The sequence below is a fragment of the Onychomys torridus genome, chromosome 20 (genome assembly GCF_903995425.1).
Source record: "Onychomys torridus chromosome 20, mOncTor1.1, whole genome shotgun sequence".
NCBI classification, from domain to species: Eukaryota; Metazoa; Chordata; class Mammalia; order Rodentia; family Cricetidae; genus Onychomys; species Onychomys torridus.
The window spans coordinates 7020194-7039469 of record NC_050462.1 but is presented as its reverse complement, the minus strand read 5'-3'; the positions used below and the strand labels follow the sequence as shown (position 1 = coordinate 7039469).

At 45.7% G+C, this 19276-nt stretch overlaps 2 protein-coding genes and 1 non-coding gene across 5 annotated transcripts in view; 1 reads left to right on the top strand and 2 right to left on the bottom strand.

Moving 5' to 3' along the window:
* Hcfc2 (host cell factor C2) overlaps positions 1-10906 on the top strand; it is a 60055-nt gene extending 49149 nt beyond the window's left edge. Inside the window, exon 15 of the mRNA XM_036170147.1 lies at positions 10803-10906. Coding sequence (XP_036026040.1) covers positions 10803-10891 — 89 coding nt within the window. The 3' untranslated portion in view covers positions 10892-10906. The remainder of the gene's footprint in view (positions 1-10802) is intronic.
* Nfyb (nuclear transcription factor Y subunit beta) lies at positions 1132-17692 on the bottom strand. Of its 3 annotated transcripts, XM_036170150.1 has the most exons (7): positions 17547-17692; positions 14679-14762; positions 9603-9696; positions 4839-5036; positions 3798-3879; positions 3141-3220; positions 1132-2872 (listed from the first exon to the last, which is right to left on the bottom strand). In XM_036170150.1, the coding sequence occupies exons 3-7, from the start codon at positions 9621-9623 to the stop codon at positions 2840-2842; spliced, it is 414 nt and encodes a 137-aa protein (XP_036026043.1). In that variant the 5' UTR covers positions 9624-9696; positions 14679-14762; positions 17547-17692; the 3' UTR covers positions 1132-2839. The 3 variants fall into 3 exon arrangements, 2 of the variants coding, with proteins under 2 accessions (XP_036026043.1, XP_036026042.1); XR_004943297.1 differs by lacking the exons at positions 1132-2872; positions 3141-3220; positions 3798-3879; positions 4839-5036; positions 17547-17692 and adding exons at positions 7797-7871; positions 16982-17516; XM_036170149.1 differs by lacking the exons at positions 1132-2872; positions 3141-3220; positions 3798-3879; positions 4839-5036; positions 17547-17692 and adding exons at positions 7797-7871; positions 16982-17517 and having other exon boundaries at positions 14692-14762.
* On the bottom strand, positions 8962-9066 carry LOC118571283. The gene has a single exon (XR_004943321.1). It is a non-coding gene; the product is annotated as a U6 spliceosomal RNA (small nuclear RNA).
* Positions 17693-19276: the final 1584 nt, after the last annotated feature.

Below are 19276 nucleotides of genomic sequence, written 5' to 3'. Positions count from 1 at the left end.
AGATGGTTATAGTTGTCCTTGTTAACAAATTCAGAAAAGAAACTCACTAAAGAGGTGTACAGTGTATTAAGTTTGAAAGACATCAAAATATAGTTTTGGGTTGGTAATACAAGTTAGGATAGAAAGTGAATTAGGTATATTTTAGACTCACCAAAATAGGATAATAATGGAGTATTTTCTCTGAATCTGTGAAATGTTAAATGGATTGGACATTGTTGATATAATTCTTGGCTTTATATATTATATATAGTTCTTGTACTTATTGTATATAATTTTTCTTATATTAATTACAACTTTTTATTATTTTACACAAAAATGGGGAATGTAGTAACATTTTGTTGTTCTCTAATAAAATCTGCCTGAAGATCAGAGGACAGAGCCAGCCACAGAGTTAAACATAGAGGTCAGGCAGTGGCACACACCTTTATTCCTAGCACTCAGGAGGCAGAGATCCATTATCTAGGAAGGTTGAGATAGGAAGTGAAATGGCTGGGTGTGGAGTTGGCATGGTTGAGACATGGCTGTGGCCTGTTCCTTTGTTTCTCTGATCTTTCAGCATTCACCCCAATATCTGGCTCTGGGTTTTTATTATAAGACCATTTAGGATTCATGCAACATACACCACGATACCAAACACCAAAATCAGGATAATTTAAGCCCCTTATGCCACTTGTAACTTAAATCACTGAAACATAAAGTCACTTTTAATCAAAAAAGGAGTATTTACAAAGTGATAAAACTATTTGAGGCTAACAAATGCTTAAGGGATGGTATCAGATGTAAGCCAAGATGAACATGAGGCTAACACTAACTGAGCATGAAGGACATGGATCAGGCACACACAGAATGCCCGTTTTCTTTCCTGCATGAATAAGAGGCAATATGACCCTGGGTTGACCTGCTTTTGCCCTAAAAGGTATCCCTCACAATCAGGTTCAAAATCCTATTTTGATGTATGCTTTAAACTTAAAAATGGTTAGTAGTTTATTTTTTATCTTTATTCTTAACCTTTAAATAGTTGTCATGATGGTCTGATGCCCAAGTCTCACACTGTGTCAGTGAAGTGATGACAATGTCTGGTAGGACACATTCCAAAAGTGAACCCACACACAAGAAGCAAAACCTTCCTGCTTTGTGTGTCTGGTAACCCAGCAGTTCTACATCTAAGAATTTATTTCAAGAAAGGTTACGATATACACAAGATTCAGTGAAGTGCTATTTATAACTACGGAGAGATGAAAAGAGTTAAAATTTCCAATAGGTGATTAAATAAATTAGTCATGATTCAGTCATACAACAGAATAAAAACCCAGTAAAAATTATGCAGAAGACCATGCACAACCTGGGGAAGATGTTCACAATATATTGTTAAGTGAAAAAGCCAGTTAGAAAACAGTGTGCACAACATGAGCCCGTTTTTATAAAAATATACATATTTAGCAAAGTAAAAGGACAAATGAATTTATCAAAATATTAACATTGGTTATCTCAACACAGTAGGGTGGCTGTTGATTTTGCTTAAGCATCCTTCTTTCCCATGTGCATTTTCTACAATGAAGGTTATTATTGAAAAGGGGAGAGAAAAGGGGTTATTTAATCTCTGAATAGCCAGCTATGTTCCCCAAGACTCCTGGCAAAGTTATCATTCAGCTTGTATCTAGGAAATTTTCTCCTTCATCCATTAGAGTCCCACAAATTTCCTTCTGGAAAACTGTACAATAAGCCATTTTGATAGAGCTAAAACTACCACCACTACATACACAAAAACACAAAGTAATTATTACTAAAAAGAATAGGTGAGAAAATAGAAATCTTTACTTTAAAAAGGAACCTAAGCACACACTGCTAAGCTGTACAAAGCCACATCATCTAACGTGAGTTTATTGCAGACAGCATGACAGCGGCCACAAGGCCCCCATGTCATATGACCCGCAACACTCACTGCTCTCCTGTGTAAAACATCATCCACGTAAAATGTCTGCACACAATCACACCCACTGTTCTGGTTCTTACAGCTCAACAGGAAATCTGACCTTTCAGTGAAAAGGGTAATATGACATTATCAATGGACTAAAAACATCCCTCTTGATGAGGACACTGTAATACTTAAGAAAGGGACCACTTTAGGGGTGCTGGGACTACATCAAGTGGGAATGAATTCTAACACGCATGACAGTAACTAGAGCTACCTGAAGAGGCGCGGACAATGATGGGCACCAAGTTTACAGGTCAGACAATACCTGCTTCTGCATCCAACTTAATTATTCAGTTACATAAAAAAAAAAAAAAGACACTGCGTAAGCTATGACTTTTACCAAAAAAAATGAATTTCAATAAATAAAGTAAATTCTAAGAATCTAGCTAGGTTATCATGCAAGATAGTATATAGCCAAGACAAACTCAAATTTATAATAAAGGCAACTTTCATTCAAAATGAACTCTACCCTTATACTTTATTAAAAGGGCAAACATCATGAATTAACCCAGCTGCTTACTTGAATTACAAAATAACATGATTCAATATGAAAATAAGAAACTGTCTACAAATCTCTGACAGTAATAAATTGCAATATACAATGCATACAGGCGTCATACAGAGCAACAAACTCTCGTACAAAACAAAAATATTTTAATACCTTTAAAATCCAATTTTTTCTTTAAAATCATTCATGAAAAAGATTCTCAAGTCAGAATTAACACCTCAATTAGTCAAGCGTCAGGAAGCTACATTACAGCTACGTATTGTACAAAGAGGCGTCTTCACCTCACTTCCTCCCGCCGCCTCTGTTCCAGACTTGGTCGGACTGTCTGTACAGCCCGCTTCCATCACTTCTTCACATCACGAAAACTGAATTTGCTGCACACCAGAAATCTAGGATTGGAAAATGGAAAGTAATCTTGAAAAGTTTCAAGTAACATGTCTATTTCAGCCACCAAACCTGCAGGCAGCAGGAGGGGGTTGCTCCCACACCAGCTAGCTGCTGCCTGCCTCAGAGCTACCTCACCTTCCATGTAGACGTGAGCAACTGTGAAATGTTTCATCATTAAGGAATTCTGACAGTAATACATATCTGGAGAAAACCATTTTATTAGTGACTATACTGTGTTTTTGAAGTTGTGAGATGCAGACAGTACCGTACCTGTTGATAGGATGTTGTGTAAACCATAACGTTTTGTTGTTGACCATCTGCAGTTATTAAGCCAGCTGGTAACTGGTTGGCTAAAGGAAGAAGGAAAAAGTTGAGGGAAATGATCTTATCCTCTTGGCTCCAATCTTAGTTTGCCGCTATTACCATCCCATTACCGTCCTCCCATATATGCAGAGTACAATCCTATGAAAGTCAGAAACTTCGTATTTTCTTTTTAAAAAGTCCTCTAAGAATAAAAGTCCCATTTTTTTTCTTCCAATTCACACTGTACTCAGCAACAGGGTTTCCGTTCATGTTCAGACCTAGCCTCACCACAGGGCGTGGCCGGAGCAAACCACGGGCCTGAGCAGCGTGAGTCTCCTAGGTGAAGTTTCTTGTTTTAACATTTAAATCATACAATTTGATGTCATAAGCTATAATTCTCAATATTCCTCTCAGAAGTCTTCACTCAAACAAGAAGCTAGGAAAATGATTGTAATTATTACTGTAAGGTTGAGGTGTCTGTCTTCCCAGTTCAAATCTCTACACATCACTCACTGACTTCACCAAGGACATGGACTTGTAGTGGTCATTTAGATAGAGCAGGGCCCTGACAAGCTGCTTAGCACCAAGCCTCCGCAGCCCACTCCCCAGCTGTCAAGTACTTACTAAATGCCTCTTCTGTGAGCTCCTCACTTAGCCCATCTGTGGCCGAGACCGCTCCACCAATGCCCTTCTCTCCTTTCATGGCCTAGGGAATGAAGAAGCCAAAACAAGTGCTCACATTCAACTGTTTCTAAACGAGAGCCTGGTGTCCAAAACAGGGAGCCTCGGTTAGAAAATGCCACGGCAGAGTGTTTAATTAACGCTTACAGCATGTTTGTGTGTCATCATCAGTGTGTACAGCCAGGTGGGAAATACTGGGAAGCTCTAAGCTTAGTGTTTAAAATTCCCAACTACAAATTTGTTTGAACCAGAGACCTCCAAAGTTCCAGCCGCTCTCTGGGTCTATGGTATTCTTCAGTAGCAAAGTATTGTGGGAAATATTTAGGAGAGTACTGTGATTTAGTTTCTCCACTTTTAATCATGCCACGCAAACACCCACCAATTTCAGGGAGGGAATCCAACACTGAAGATGCTTTTTCCCAGAGTTCAGAGTCCTCCCAACCCACTTAAGAGCTGTAACTGGTGCTGGGGTGGCAGACAGGTCTCCGGGGCTCACTGGCCAGCCAGCCCAGCCAGTTAGTGGGCTTCTGGCTCAAGGAGGCCCTGTCTCAGAAACGAAGGTGCAGACATGCGTAACATGTGTGCACACGAGGAAAAGTCATCGGAGAAGTCCCACACTGACCGACAGCTCCTACTTAGTGCAGCAGCTCTGTGCACCATTTAATCTTTTCAAGAATTCTTTAGTGGAAGTGCTCTAAGTCTCTCTTTATAGGTGAGGAACCAAAACCTAAACTATTTCAATATTCTGCCCCCTGGCAGCATAAGCCCAGAATCCTTTTGATCACTAGTCACCTGCTGAAATTTGTAATAAAACAGGAAACTATAAGTAAAGAACTGGCATTTAAAATACTGCAATCTTACACATCTGACACTCCTGGAAATGTCACATGATCTGCTGCAAAGCATCTGAGGTGACATGGTCTAACACCGAGCTGATGGCAGCGGCTCTCACTTCCCAGCACAGCACCGCAGCCACACCCGTACCTCTCTGAACTTCTGAAGGTACAGTTTCAGGGGCTCCACGTAGCTGTCGAAGCCCAGAGTGGACATGGCGAAGAGGATGTCCTCCCCATTAATTGTCTTCCGCTTCTCCTGATGACAGCGCTCGCTTGCCTCGGATGTTATGAAGCTTATGAACTCACTCACACATTCCTGAACACATTCTTTGGCATCTTTTGCAATCTGAAGGAAAAAAAGCCATAGGTAAATTTGTAGAAAATGCATTACCTTTTTTTTTTTCTTCAATTTTTTGAGACAGGGTTTCTCTGTGTAACAGTCCTAGCTGTCCTGGAACTCGCTTTGTAGACCAAGCTGGCCTCGAACTCACAGAGATCCGCCTGCCCTTGCTTCTCAAGGGCTGGCATTACAGGTGTGTGCCACCACTGCCAGGCAAATGTATTATCTTCTTAACGCCTGTGAAAACAAAAAGCTACACAGAGCATACCACACTGCACTGACAGACACCTTGGCGACACAGGGTCTCATGTACCCAGGCCGGGCTCTTTACATAGCCAAGGATAACCCGAACCTCTATCTTCTGCCTCTCCCTCTCCCTCTCAAGTGCTGGGCTACAGGTGTGTGCCACCATGCCCAGTTTGAAAAGCCTAGGGCTTCATGCTTGCCAGACAAGCACTCCACCTCTGGAGCTACGTTCCTAGAGCTGGTGATGCCTAAACTTCAGCCCCTTAAATATTAACCTGTGTTGGTAACAGCCAACTCAGAGTCAGAATGAGCAGAAGGAACACATACATAAAAGTGAAAGGAACTTCTGCAACCAGATGGAGATGGTTGAGAGCCACCGCTCAGTAGCTTACCCGCCCCAGGGACGCAGGGAGGCCAACCCGGTAAGACTGCACTGAGCACATGAGGGCTGAGACTCGGGGAGCATGTCTGTGAATAGGACACACAAACACCCCCCACCCCCACCAAAAAAAAAAAAAAAACAACAACAAAAAGCAAAACTGGACTGAAGTGTTGACTCAGTGGTTAAGAGTACTGGCTGCTCTTCTAGAGGACGTGGGTTCAATTCCCAGCACCCACATGGTGGCTCACAACCATCTGTAACTCCAGTTACAGGGCATCTGACCCCTTTTTCTGGCCACCTCAGGCACTAAGTATGCACATACAAGGTGCACAAGCATACACTTCAGACAAAACACTAATACACACAAAATAAGTAAAATGCTTTAAAAAAAAAGTTCAGAAAAAAGCAAAAACTGAATTCACAAAAGACTTAGGAATAAAATACTGATTTTTTTTTTCTTTTTTTAACTATTGAGGCTAGAAAATGTCAAGTATGGGTTCTGAGTATTGCCTAAAACAGCATATACCCTCCACACCATTATGAAGAAGTCTTCTCTTCAAATTCTGAGGTCTGCTGGGCATGTAGTGAATGCTTTTAGTCCTTGAGAAGCAGAAGTAGGCAGAGGCCAGCCTGGGCTACACAACAAGTTCAGGCCAGCCATAGCTACGCAGTAAGGCCCCATCTCAACACATACGTACAGACATTCATAAGCAGGCAAGTAACGGTCTGGGCTCTAATAATGAAAACGAAATGGATCAATCAAGCAGTTCTAGAGCCACTTAGCCCACGAGTGACACTCACATTCCTTCCTCAACAATTACTGTCAGTGGTGCTGGCGGCCAAACCTGACCACCTGAGTTTGGTCCCCAGGGCCCAAATAATGAAGGACAGAAGTGAACCCATAAGTTGTCCTCTACCCTTGACACATGTTCTGTGGTATGTGTACATATATGCAGTCGCACACGCAAGCACACATGCACAGTATACTGTCCTTCACCTCCACACTCATTTTACAGCATGGAGAAAGTGAATGTGAGTTGTGCAATGCACTGAAGAAAACAATGGGATGCAAGCGAAGTGTGTAATTTGTACTTCTTTCCATTGGGAGCCACATTAACACAGCATATATACACATACGTATGCACACACACACACATACAGCAGAAACAGGTCATCAATTTAATACGAGGTATCCCACTGTGCTCCTCACACTGGCTCTGGAATTTGGTGGTTTGTTAGAGCACTATATTCCTTCTAGACCAGCCGCATTTCAACTGCTCGGTGGCCCAGATGCCTGGGCTTTAGTGAGCGACAGGACAGGCACAGCTACTTAAAAGCAAGTCTGGAACAATTCCTCTGCCCTAAAACATAGGGAAGAACACCTCAGACCAGAACTTACAGTGTGAGTAATGCATTGTCACTGTATTTATCTGAAAGTTTTCTTTCAAAAGGTTTATAAAAAGAACGGAAAAGGTTAATGTATATGCACATGTTATATATAAAGCAATATATAAAGTAGGAAATTTACCTCAGACCAAGTGATAAGCTGAGTGATGAGATTTGTCTGTTTTATGACACAAGGTCTCATTATGTAGCCAAGGCTGGTGTGGAACTTGCTATGTAGCCCTTGAACTCTTGGCAATCCATCTGCCTCAGCTCCCCAAATGCTGGAATTAAAAGCAAGTGCCACCACACCTGGCTGAGGTGTTTCGTACAAGGTGTTGTTCTAAGACAGCTACTGTGTGTCAGCTGAGGTACAGCTGGGCTCCATTTGCATGAAAAGGAAAACAACTGTTTGCAAATACCAAGGTATTCTGAAAATCTTATCATACCTTTCAGTCCAATGCCACCTAATGTCACTGACACTAGATATGCGGGGCACATGGGGAGGTGAGGGGACTGGAGACAGACCACTGTTCAGTAGCCAAGTAGTCAGAAACAAAACCCGATGTGCTCAAAGGCTGGGGACTGAAATCAATAGCTAGCTACTACTGATTTAACTATGGACACGTGTCTTACAGTTTCCATCCCCTCTCCCTCCCCCTGCAAAAGAAAAGCCAGATAAAGTCTCCTCTACGTTACCTTTCCTGTTTGGGGTATGGCATTTTTCATTATCTTAGCCACATTTGTTGTTGGAAGATAAATATCTTGTTCTCTGAAACTTTCTTTTCAGTCATTTGTATCTTCATGATCATTCATGCTGTCCTCAGTATCTAGAGAAAGTTTTTAAGAATTAGGTTCAGGGGCTGGAGAGGTGGCTCAGCGGTTAAGAGCACTGACTGCTCTTGCAGAGGACCCGGGTTCGGTTCCCAGCACCCACATCAGGCAGCTCACAACCGCCTGTAACTCCAGTTCCAAGGGATCTGATGCCCTCTGCCTCCACAGGTACCCGCACACACATGGTGCACATAAGCTCACCCAGGCATATAAGTAAAAATAATAAATAGTTTAAAGAGTCTTCATTTTTACTTCAACCTTGAAATGACTATCTGTGATGGTCTAAAGCACGAGCCATGTGGCTCATCACCCAGTGCTCCTAAGAGATCACAATCATTTTTTCCACATTTCCTCAGGGTTAATCTCAAACCCAGCCAGCACCCAGCACTCTTTTGTCCTGGTTGTCCTGTAACATCCCAGCACCCATTCTTCCAAAGCCTCCACCAACATCCCTCCCCGCCAGCACCTCCCAAAGTGCTCTCCCTTCATGCAATACCTTGGCGAGTCCTCCCTAATTCTTTTCACTTCTCATTTTCCCCATCAAGATTCTTCCCTGATGCCAGGAAGCAGCTGTGCATGCCCGGGACTTGCTTCTACAGGGCAGATGCTCACCACTGGGATGTAACTCAGTGTGGAGTGCTTGACTGCCAGCCATGAGGTCTTGGGCTCAATCCCCAGCAGTGGCAGAGCCACGACTCATTCACTGCCTAACTTGGCTATAAAACTCAGTCCGTAACCTATGCTCCTTAAATATTCCTCGACTAAGTTTATGTTTCTCCAAAGCCAAGTTTATATAAACCTGTATATGTAAAGTTTATAAAGTATAAAACTCCTGGCTAGCATTTACATAAACCTGTTCATATAAATTTTATATTAAATTCTACAGACTTGAAAAATTAGACTTGAATATTATTGACCCAACTGGATAATAATTTAGATAATAATCCCTTCATAGCTCCTAAAAAATACTCGTTAATGTTTAATTTTACAAATTAAAATGTCATAAAAGCAGATTATTTCTGATAGATTAATGTAAGAATTCCTCTTACTGTTTAGAGGGAATTGGTGCTAAGTTTTGGTTTTTTTTAAAATATGGAACGCTTCACGAATTTGTGTGTCATCCTTGCACAGGGGCCATGCTAATCTTCTCTGTATCATTCCAATTTTAGTATATGCTTTGCCAAAGTGAGCACGGTGCTAAGTTCTGACTGTTTGTAGAGCACACTTATAGAGAACTCTTCCTAGGCCTCGCCACTCTTCTGAAGAGCATCTCTAGGACGGTAGGCTGTGCCTTCTACAATGGCTGGCTTTTGGAAGACTTGCACTGGACCAAGGGCCTTAGGGATAGTGTGTCCAGCCACTATGTCTATTCTCTTTCTTTTCAGAAAGGGTTTCTCTCTGTAGCCTTGGCTAGCCTCAAACTCTCTCTGTAGACCAGGCTGGCCTCAAACTCAGAGACCCGCCTGCCTCTGCCTCCCGAGTGCTGGGGTTAAAGCTGTACACCATCATACCCAGCCTTAACTTTTTGAGACAGGGTCTCAATAAAGTTGATTAGGCCGGTCCTGACTTGTCACCCTCCTGCCTTGGCCTCCAAAATAGGTAGGATTACAGGTTGGCCCCAGACCAGGCTCTCACTTAGATTTCCAGTGAACCAGGGCATGCAATCATTACTCTGCTGTCAAGACACTGGTGACCGAGTGTGTGTCCAGTTCTAGCTTGTGTCTTACCATCGTGAGGCTGGATGACATAGTGACTTCCTCCAATGTAGTCTGCGGAGATCCCTAGTTGAGAAGCATCTGTGGTTGAACTGTCGCCATCCATCTAAGGAGACAAAAGTCTTTCAGTGCTCTTCAAGAAACAGGGCTCAGCACTTACATGCTCGCTGGGTGGACCAATTCTAGTTTTCCTTACTAACAAAATGCATTTCCTGACTAGGGAATTTTTCAGTAATTTGCTAACTGCTCAATATTCCTGTCCATATGTACTAAGTGTAAAATCAGTAGAGGAATAGAACAAAATGAACCTGAAGTACATGCCTCTTGCTTTCCAACTACAAACTCCTCAAGTACAGCGTGGCCAACCTTAACTTACCATCCACTTCTTCCTTGGCGCATCGCATCAGGCCAGCACAGCAGTCCCTGGGACATGGGGCAGCCCCAGCCCTCCCAACAGTCCTGCACAGCCCGAGGACTAGCCATTCTTCTGTTCCTGCTGCACACCTCTCTTTGCTGCCTCCCTGCCACCCAAAGGTACAGTCCCCCTTTCTCCTGCAGGGTCTTGTCACACAGCCAGATTAACCTGAAAACTGTGATTACCGGCATATGCCACCATGCCAAGCTTCCCGTCTTGAATGAGGCCATCACCTGAGTCTAACACAAGTATTTTCTTCCCCCAGCTCCTCAAACTTTCTAATTCTTTAAACGAAAGGAAATACTTAAGAAACTTGAATATAGAAATAGGAGAAGTATAACCACAGACAAAACAAGAATTACAAAACAAGACTATTTGTGTCTGTGGAGGCCTGAGGTCAACTTCAGCTGCCATTTTCAGGGGCCAGACATCTTGTTTTAGGGACAGTCTCACTGGCCTGCAACTAGCCAATTAGGCTTAGGTGTCTGGCCACTGAACCCCAGGGAGCTGCCTGTTTCCAACAGACACAGACAGACAGACAGACAGACACACACACACACACACACACACACACACACACACACACACACACACACACGGCTGGGCTTTTTCTTATGCATTCTGGAGACTGAACTCCGGTCCTTATGCAGCAAGTACTGAATCACCCACGCTGCCTCCTCAGCCCCTCCTTTTTTCAGTCTGTTTAGGGCTGTGAGAAACAAGATTTCTAAGAGGGAGAACTGACTGGGGAAAGTAAACCATTAGCCCTCAACAGATCCCTTTTCTTTTCATCACAGCAGATCTGGAGGGACTGGCCCGTGGGCATGGAGCTGCATCAGCCACAGGACAAGCCCAGAAGGGGGACTCTGTCTACCTGGCGGACTGAGCTAAGGCCTAGAAGTTAGCATTGACTGGAATACTACCCTCCTCAGAGTGCTTCTCCATCTCTATGGCTTTCCTCTAACACACCAGGCTAGTTTCCAAGTTTTCAACATGGCATGTCTTCCATGCATCTGTTGGCTTTGATATCTAATTCAGTTGTAGACAGAGATACATTTCTCTAATTTATACTGTTTTAAGGAGCCTCTGTCTATGGAGATGTAGGGGTCCTATTCATTCATTGATCCTCCCACTCACTCATTTCTACATTCATGGAACAATACTGCCCTCACCATCTTCCATTAACACACACGTCAGCCATCACCCCAGTAGAAAATGCTATGTCTTTGATCATAAATACCTTTCAAGGCTTTGACAATGGACCCACTGGCCACAGAGAGACGGTCTACTACAACAGCTGAGGGTTCACCGTTTTAAGGAAATAGGACCAAGATTTGATTCAGAAGCCACAACTGGAAAGAATTCTTGACTGGTGAGGTCTGATAACAGAAATTCCTGGCTAAGTCAATGTTCACAGGACACTAGTCTTGAGGTACCCCTAGCAAGAGACTGGTCAAGGAGCTAGGTGATCTAGTGATGGATTAATTATAAATACCAGCAAAGGTACTAGAGCAGAAGGCTGACTGCCATCTCGCTGTACACTATGACTGGTTATCACGTGGATCACCCGCCTAGTCTGTGAACCAGGCGCATGCTCCACTTCACAGCCATCAGGGTCAGCAATGCCAGCGCTGTGGAGACCCTGCTCCCCCAGTCCACGTCTCCTACTTAACTGCGCATCTTTAGTTCTGTCCATTCTGTCACGTCCCATGCCTTCTGCTCTGTCTTTCTACTGTTAAAACCCCACTCCAGACTTCAATTCCAGTATTCCCTTTCCTGCTGTAACTTCAATTTATCCTGTTCTGGAATCTCAAAACATCTAACGTTTACTGTCTGAAGCCATCAACAGCAGCAGCTTTCCTCAGAGAAGCAGCCTAAACCTGGGTCTTACAATATGCTAGCTACCCTGCTCTATGTAAAGAACAGTGGGGAAAACTTACTTTATAGTCTAAAGGTTTGCTTTTGTTTTTCTATGGAATTTTTTAATTTTTAATTTTTTTGGTTTTTCGAGACAGGGTTTCTCTGTGTAGTTTTGGTGCCTGTCCTGGATCTCGCTCAGTAGCCCAGGCTGGCCTCGAACTCATAGAAATCAGCCTGGCTCTGCCTCGAGTGCTGGGATTAAAGGCATGTGCCACCACCACCTGGCTTTCTATGGGAATTTTTATGGAAGAGAATGTGGATGAAAGTCAGCCAGTAGTGCACTGAGTGAGCACCCAGTGTTTACTGGTCCTCGCTGTGTGGTCATAGAACAGCAAATAACTGATAAGGGCTCTGTCCTCATCCTGCACAGAAAACACATATTATGTAATCTAGGGAACGGGTGAGGGAGCAGTCTATGGGCTCTTCGAGGCCACTGGCTCTGGAATCGCCTAGTTTGAATTTCCTGCTACTTATTGGCCACAAGACCTTGACAAGGTGGATAAACAGAAGGAAGACTTATGTTCACAGGCTTCTGCATGGATTAGGAGACACAGCTGCAAGGACTGAGCAAGTACAATGGGAATACTCCACGTTGTTATATATTTAGCATAGTGACCTCATTTCAAAAGGGCTTCACTAGTCTGAGGGGCCAAGAAAAGCCCCATTAGAAGATGGCATTTAGCAGGCAGTGCTGGCGTACACCTTTAGTCCCAGCACTCCAGAAGCAGAGGCAGGCGGATCTCTGAGTTTGAGGCCAGAGTGAGTTCCAGGACTACATAAGAAACATCTTAAAAAACAAAACAATAACAACAAAAGGAGAGGAACCCAGTCCCACAATGATCCCTACTTCCACATCACGCCATGTCATGCACATTCACCGTCACCCCCATCACACATCTTAAAAAAGAAGGGGTAGCTGAGGGTGTGGACTTGCTTGAGGTGACGGAGTGAGTGGGACTCAAACCTCCGGCCTCCATGTTCTCTACAGAACCCATCCTGGTAGCTTTTCCTATGGTGCTTAGGCATGATTCTTCAGGTGCCCCTTCTTAGTTCTCTATCTCCTGGTTACATAGTGAAAGCATTGTAGCTGCTCTCAAAACCGGAATAACATCTATAAAATGCTTAAAAATGTGTCCTGGAGTTTGGGATGAGTGTGGTCCTTGGGCTTGTCTGGCTTGGAGGCACACCCCTCTCGCTCCAAGTGCCGGTTAACAGGTCACTTTCCATCCTCTGTGGAAAGATTGCTCTAACAACTTCCTGTGTAAATGTCCCAGCAGAGCACACAAGCCTCAGCCTCCTGAAATTCCTGCCTCTTCAAACAGTTTTGGTTCTTTCCAGGCACGAAGACCTTTCCTCGAATGTACACCTAACCTCTTACCTGCTCTTTATCTGTTCTGGAGGTTAAGAAACAGTATCAGGAGTCCTCATCTCTACTCATTTTCAGCCCTGCCTGCTTCCTACTCTCCCTTAAACACGTGCGTGTGCCACCTTCTCATTTCACACAGCGGCACTCTCACGGCTGAGGACTCCCCGCTTCCCCACTCCCTAACTAGCACTCACGCTCACGGAGTCACGTGGTCCTTACACAACTTTTCGCCCCCATGCTCTTAAACGCCAACACGCCAATGAAATCACGCTGAAAAGCCGCCTTTTCAGATCTGCCTTCATCCAACTTGACAGACCATCGCAGAACTGATGCCGCTTGCCCCATTCCCGCCGAGACTTCCAAAGCAATAGTCTTACTGTCTCCTAATTGTTAGCTTCAACCCTAGTTACTGTTTGCTCTTTCTTCCTCTGCTCTTCTAATGAACTCATTAAATTTTACCTCTACTCCCATAAATACGAAATTTACAGTCACTGTTGTGCCTGCCCTGTAAGCAACCCTCAGTGACTATTAGGACACTGGAGTGTAACTGGCCTCCCTCCTCCAAGCAGTTCTGTTAAGAGCACTGCGGGTCTACTGGTCTAGGTAGATCGGCCAGCATCATCTTGCGGATCCCACCTGACTCAGCCTGACCTTTTCTATCCCACTGGGTCACCACCACCCAGCCCAGCTTAGCATGCTATCAAGACCAACTCACCGAAACTGTTTCCACAAGGTCTCTTACATCAAATCCAAACCTCCTCTTCATAGCTTTACAAGAAGCTTCCCTTCCTAACCTAAGAAAACTCTTAACACTAGACTATGCCTAGGGGACCACCAACTGCATGTCTCTCATTTTAAGAGGGAAGCAACCATGACTCATAGGAACTGTACCCTGCCTGAGGTCACAGATACTATAGCAGAGCCAGATCCAAAGATGCAGAGTGGCCAGGTGGAAGCTCGTCACTGAACTATCCTGTGAAAACTCATCTGGAGCAAGTACCTGTCTCCCTCTCCAAGCCTGTGACTCACCCGGGCTTCTGGGCTTTTGCTCTGAGTGACACCTTTTACCTGGCCAAATCCCACCCATCTGTTAGACCCTGTTCAGGTCGGGAGGACCTCTCCTGACATTCCCAGTCGGCACATGACCCTGCCTGCAGCCCAACAGCCAGCCAGCCCAGAAGCAGGAGAGCTGGCTTTTTAACCAGATGGCCTCAGCAGTGCTGAGGAACCAGTGAGCCTGTGCCAACAGCTGACAAGCGTCAAGCGGAAAAGCACAGGTGCTGTCTGTCTGTCTGGACCTGAAGGTTTCACTCTAGAGCCCTCTCCATCACACCAGCTATCTTTTCATGTCAGACGGAACTGACCAACACTGTCAAAGCATACTTACTGTCATGAAATACCTTCAGAATTGTGTATCAGCGGTGTTCTCAAACACTCGTCAAAAGGTATTGGATCCTTGCCCAACCTTAACCTAAAAGACAAACGTCTCTTAATAGTAAAAGTGTACAGTCTGCAGGCTTTCTTGAAATTAGAGACACAGGCCTGTAGCATGAATCTTAAAGAGTCTTATTAATAAAATCAAACCTGAGGCCATGTATTGGGGTGAATGCTGGAAGATCAGAGAAGCAGAACAATCCACAGCTACCTCACCTCGCCAGTTCCTCAGCTGATCCTGTTTCCTCAGACTGGATGCTTCTGTGTCCTCATCCGAATGGATCTCAGCTGAAATGCTGCTCAAAAGCCTAAAAGCTTAACCAGCTAAAAGCTTCTAGTTTCTGGTCTTCACGCCTTATATATCTTTCCCTTTCTGCCGTCACTCCCTGGGATTAAAGGTGTGATTCACCATGCTTGGCTGTATCCTTGAACAGGTGGATCTCTGCCTCTGGGATGCTAGGATTAAAGGCATGAGTGCCACCATTTCTAGCCTTAGTATCTAGTGTCTTTTCTGTTCTCTGACTCCAGATGAGTTTATTAGGGTGCACAATATTTTGGGGAACACAATACCACCACACAGGCCATCTTACCTCCTATATCTAATCAATGGAGGGTCTACGGCGGAGGGCAGAAATGGCTTTCTAACAACCCTGAATTTGTTTTAATAATAAATATTCATCATAATACTCCAAATAAGGGACCAAATTATATATTATGCAAGAGACTGAAAACTCACATATCTAAATTTCATAAGATATTAACACCAAGGACAGAAATAGCCCACTGATTAACTTCAATTTTGAGGGTGGCTTCATTAAATGTTTCAGATATATACATTTTTTAACTCAAAAGGAAGAAAAAATTATGTCAGACTATATAATGCATTTAAATTATCTTTTATTATGCTGGAAAAGCCACACACTGCCTAGAGGGCACAATGAAAAAAAAAAAATCCACAGGGCCCTTATGTATAGTTTTGGAGCACCATTATTGTGAACTAAAATTGCAAGGAGACAGTACTTCAGTCTCACTGTAAGGCAGAAATAACTGAGAAAATCAGAAGCAATTCAGTTTGGGCACCTTCCTATTTGCTGAGCCCTTTTTTCAAAGCAAACAATTAAAGGGGGGGGGCACAATACAAAAATCCTTTCAGAGTTAATTTTAAAGGAAGAATACTGATTTCCATTCAAGCATGAAATGCAGTATAAATAGCAGGGGGAAAAAACGTGGCTGTTGAGTTGAATTTTTTTGTTTTTGAGACAGGGTTTCTCTGTAGCTTTGGAGACTGTCCTAGAACTTACTCAGAACTCAGAGATCCTCCTGTCTCTGCCTCCCGAGTGCTGGGATTAAATGCGTGTGCCACCGCCGCTTGGCTAAATTGATTTTTAAAATGGGATTAAAGGGACCAGATAGCAAAGACTCCCCACACTGTTACACTCCCAAAAGTAATTTGTATCATCTTTCCATATTGTGTCCCTTTTCTAGATCCAAAACTGCTCTTACAGCTTTAAAAAGTGTGTTTGGACACTTAAACACAGGAGTTGGGCATGTGCATGTATATTGCTTAGAATGGGTATGGGGTGAGGGCCCTTACCACACCAGTAACCCAAACAGTTGGCTAAGTATACATTTAGGTTTAGTCCATTAAGAATAAAATCACTCTATCACTTCATATGGAAAACATTTTCCTAAGGGCAGGTTATAATCTGTGTAATAGCTCAAGGGAATGCATACATCTGCTTAATGTTTGAAGAAATGCAAATTTGTATCCAAGAAAAGCAGTATTCCCTTCCTCCAACCTCCATTCTTTGGCATCCACAACCACAGTTTTGCATCGACAGAATCCTTAAATTAAGCTACAGGAGCAGCGCAGAGGAGGAATTTGCCTTTTAAAGGAATTCTGGTAAAACGCTCAATACTTCATCCATAAAGCTCCTATTTATTAATGTCACTACTACTGAGTTAAGCCATCACTTTCGGCTGCCGATTAGTTTCCTTACTGAGAGCTGAAGCCACCCCGGTGATTTGTGGCACGATCCACAAACTAGGGTCTGTGAGGATTAGCGGGATGCCATTTTTTTTAAAGGTCGCCTGCTACCTAACCTTGCCTAAACCAAACAGTCTTGTTGCAGCACTTAGGGCATGAAAACGATCTGTGGGTGCTCGGTAATTCTTTGTTCTCGCAGACCCTCCCGCCCCCCCCCCCCAGCACGGGTGACTGAATCCACCGTGCAACCTCCAAGGCTCCTTTCCCACCTTCGGGGCAAGTCCGGGGTGCGCCAGCCGCCAGATGGCTGCATGCTGGAGGCGCAGAGCGAGCCGGGGGCCGCCAGGCCGCTCGTTCCTCGCGGGGGACCCGCCACCTCGGCTTGCAGGTGCCGGGGCGGCCCCGCTGAGCGCATCCCCCGCCGCCCGCGCCCAACGCCCGCCGCCGCCGCCGCCGGGATGCGGGAGACAAAGCGGCCGCTCCGGGGCGCCGCGCACGCCGGGCCGCTTTCCCCGCCCGCCCGCCCGCCGCCGGCTCCCCGAACAAAATGGAGCCGGCCCGGGGGCTGCCGCCGCGAGAGCCCCGCAGCCGCCCGGCCCAGCTCGGCCGAGCTCGCGGCCCCGTGCACAAAGCGCCCGCCGCCCCGCGCCCGGCCCGGCCCGAAGCACGGCGGCCTCGCCTGGAGGCCCGGCCCGCCCGAAGGCTGCGGCCGGAGAGTGCCCCCGACCGCCGCGGCGTTGGCGGCGGGGACGGCGCCGGGAGGAGACGGACATTTCATTCGAGCTAAAGTGGAGTCGGTTTAGGAGCGATCATTGGCCGAAGCGAGACACAAACCTCCAATGCAGCCCTGGTTGGCTCCCGTCTCCAATCGGCTGTTTGGTTGGACAGAAAATGGCTGCGAAGGAACCAGTCCCAGCGCGGAGCTCCACTTCCAGGACTCGGCCTCCCCTCCCTCCGCCGCGGGCCGCTTCCCTCTGCGTGACACCCTCCCTCCGCGACGCCCGCGCCGAGGCCACGCCCCGGCCACGCCCCCTGCCGCACCACGCCCCCGAGCCCGCGAGCTGGCCCAGCCGCTCGCTCGGCGCCGGAAAAGCGCGCGGCTGGGCTCTGGGCGCTTGGATCCTCCCTGCTGCGGTGCTCCGGGGAGGCCGGGCGTTCGCACCGGCCTTCTCACCGTGCATCCTGCAGTCGGTGCTGAGCGCTTGCCCGGGCCTCGTTCTCCTTGCTGTTCCTTCTTTTCCCACGTGCCAGCGTCTCGCCGGCTTGAGTTCAGCCCCGGAGGGGATCGACACCTGAGCTACCTTCCAGGATGCCCGGTGTCCCTCCAAGCGTCCCCAGGCACACAGCATTCCCTCTCAGTCACTGAACAAGGCTGTTAGTTTTTCAGGTTTCATCTTAGCACACCGAACCATTCCTCCAAGTTTAACAGGTCGGTTAGTCCAGCAGATCACCACCCTGTACTTTTTCTTGCTAGGCCCGCTCTACCAAGTTGGCTTAGTAGCTTGCTACCTGATGTGCCTTTTTCCCAATCAGATGACATGGCCGCAAAATCTCACCGCCTCTGTGCAGCCAGGGCCCTCCCTGTCGACTTCACTGAGGTCTGGGTCGAGTGTCCCTTGGCTGCTACGCTCCCTGATGGTGGAAATCCAAACACCCTGCACGGGGCCGGGCCCTGGAAAGCACCACAGGGTGCTTGCACCCAGAGCTGGGAATCTCTTTGCTTTTGTGAACAATGCTAGCACATTAACTTTCTGGCTTTACTTTTTAAAATGTATGTGGAAAGTTATTGTCCTCCTTTTAAAAGCAAGAACATCTTTAAAAGCAAACAATAGTAACAATAAATAAAGTCCTGGTTGTTGTGCCTTATGCCAGCACTGGGGAGATGCATACAGGAAGACTGGAAATTCCAGGCTATCTTGGGCTCTCTAGTGTGTTCACAGCCAGCCGGGGACTACATCTCAAAAAAAAAAAAAAAAAAAAATTATGTGTGGGTATAGATTACATATAAAAAAGTAAACTGGGCAGTGGTGGGCGCACACCTTTAGTTCAGCACTCAGGAGGCAGAGGCAGGAGGCAGGTGGATCACTATGAGTTTGGCCAGCCTGGTCTATAGAGTTCCAGGACAGCTAGGGGTACACAGAGAAACCCTGTCTCGAAAGAACAAGCATATTAATTAAGTGTGTGTACGTAAAATATACAGAAAGATTGAGAAAGATGTTGTTTATTGAGCTCCTACTATGTCTAGAACATACAAATAGTTCCTGGGCAAATAAGGAAGCAAGCACAAACCAGAGTTGCTCAGTTAGTTATTCCAAGAGGAGAAAGGGGCCCTGCATGATCTGATGGACTACCCGACCTGAATTCCAGGACCCCTTCTCACAGGCTAGATTTACTCTCCTGTCCTTTCTTTCTTTCTTTTTTTGAGACAGGGTTTCTCTGTGTAGCTTTGGAGGCTGTTCTGGACTAACTCTGTAGCCCAGGCTGGCCTCGAACTCACAGAGATCAGCCTGCCTCTGCCTCCCGAGGGCTGGGATTTCAGGCGTGCACCACCACTGCCTGGCCTG

Coding starts and splice junctions, on each gene's coding strand:
- Nfyb (XM_036170149.1), bottom strand. CDS start 17,490: ATGAAATGTCCGTCTCCTCCCGGCGCCGTCCCCGCCGCCAACGCCGCG. Junction 14,763..16,981: donor ACCCCGGACTTGCCCCGAAG/GTGGGAAAGGAG, acceptor TTTGTCTTTTAG/GTTAAGGTTGGGCAAGGATC. Junction 9,697..14,691: donor GCTGATACACAATTCTGAAG/GTATTTCATGAC, acceptor TTGTCTCCTTAG/ATGGATGGCGACAGTTCAAC.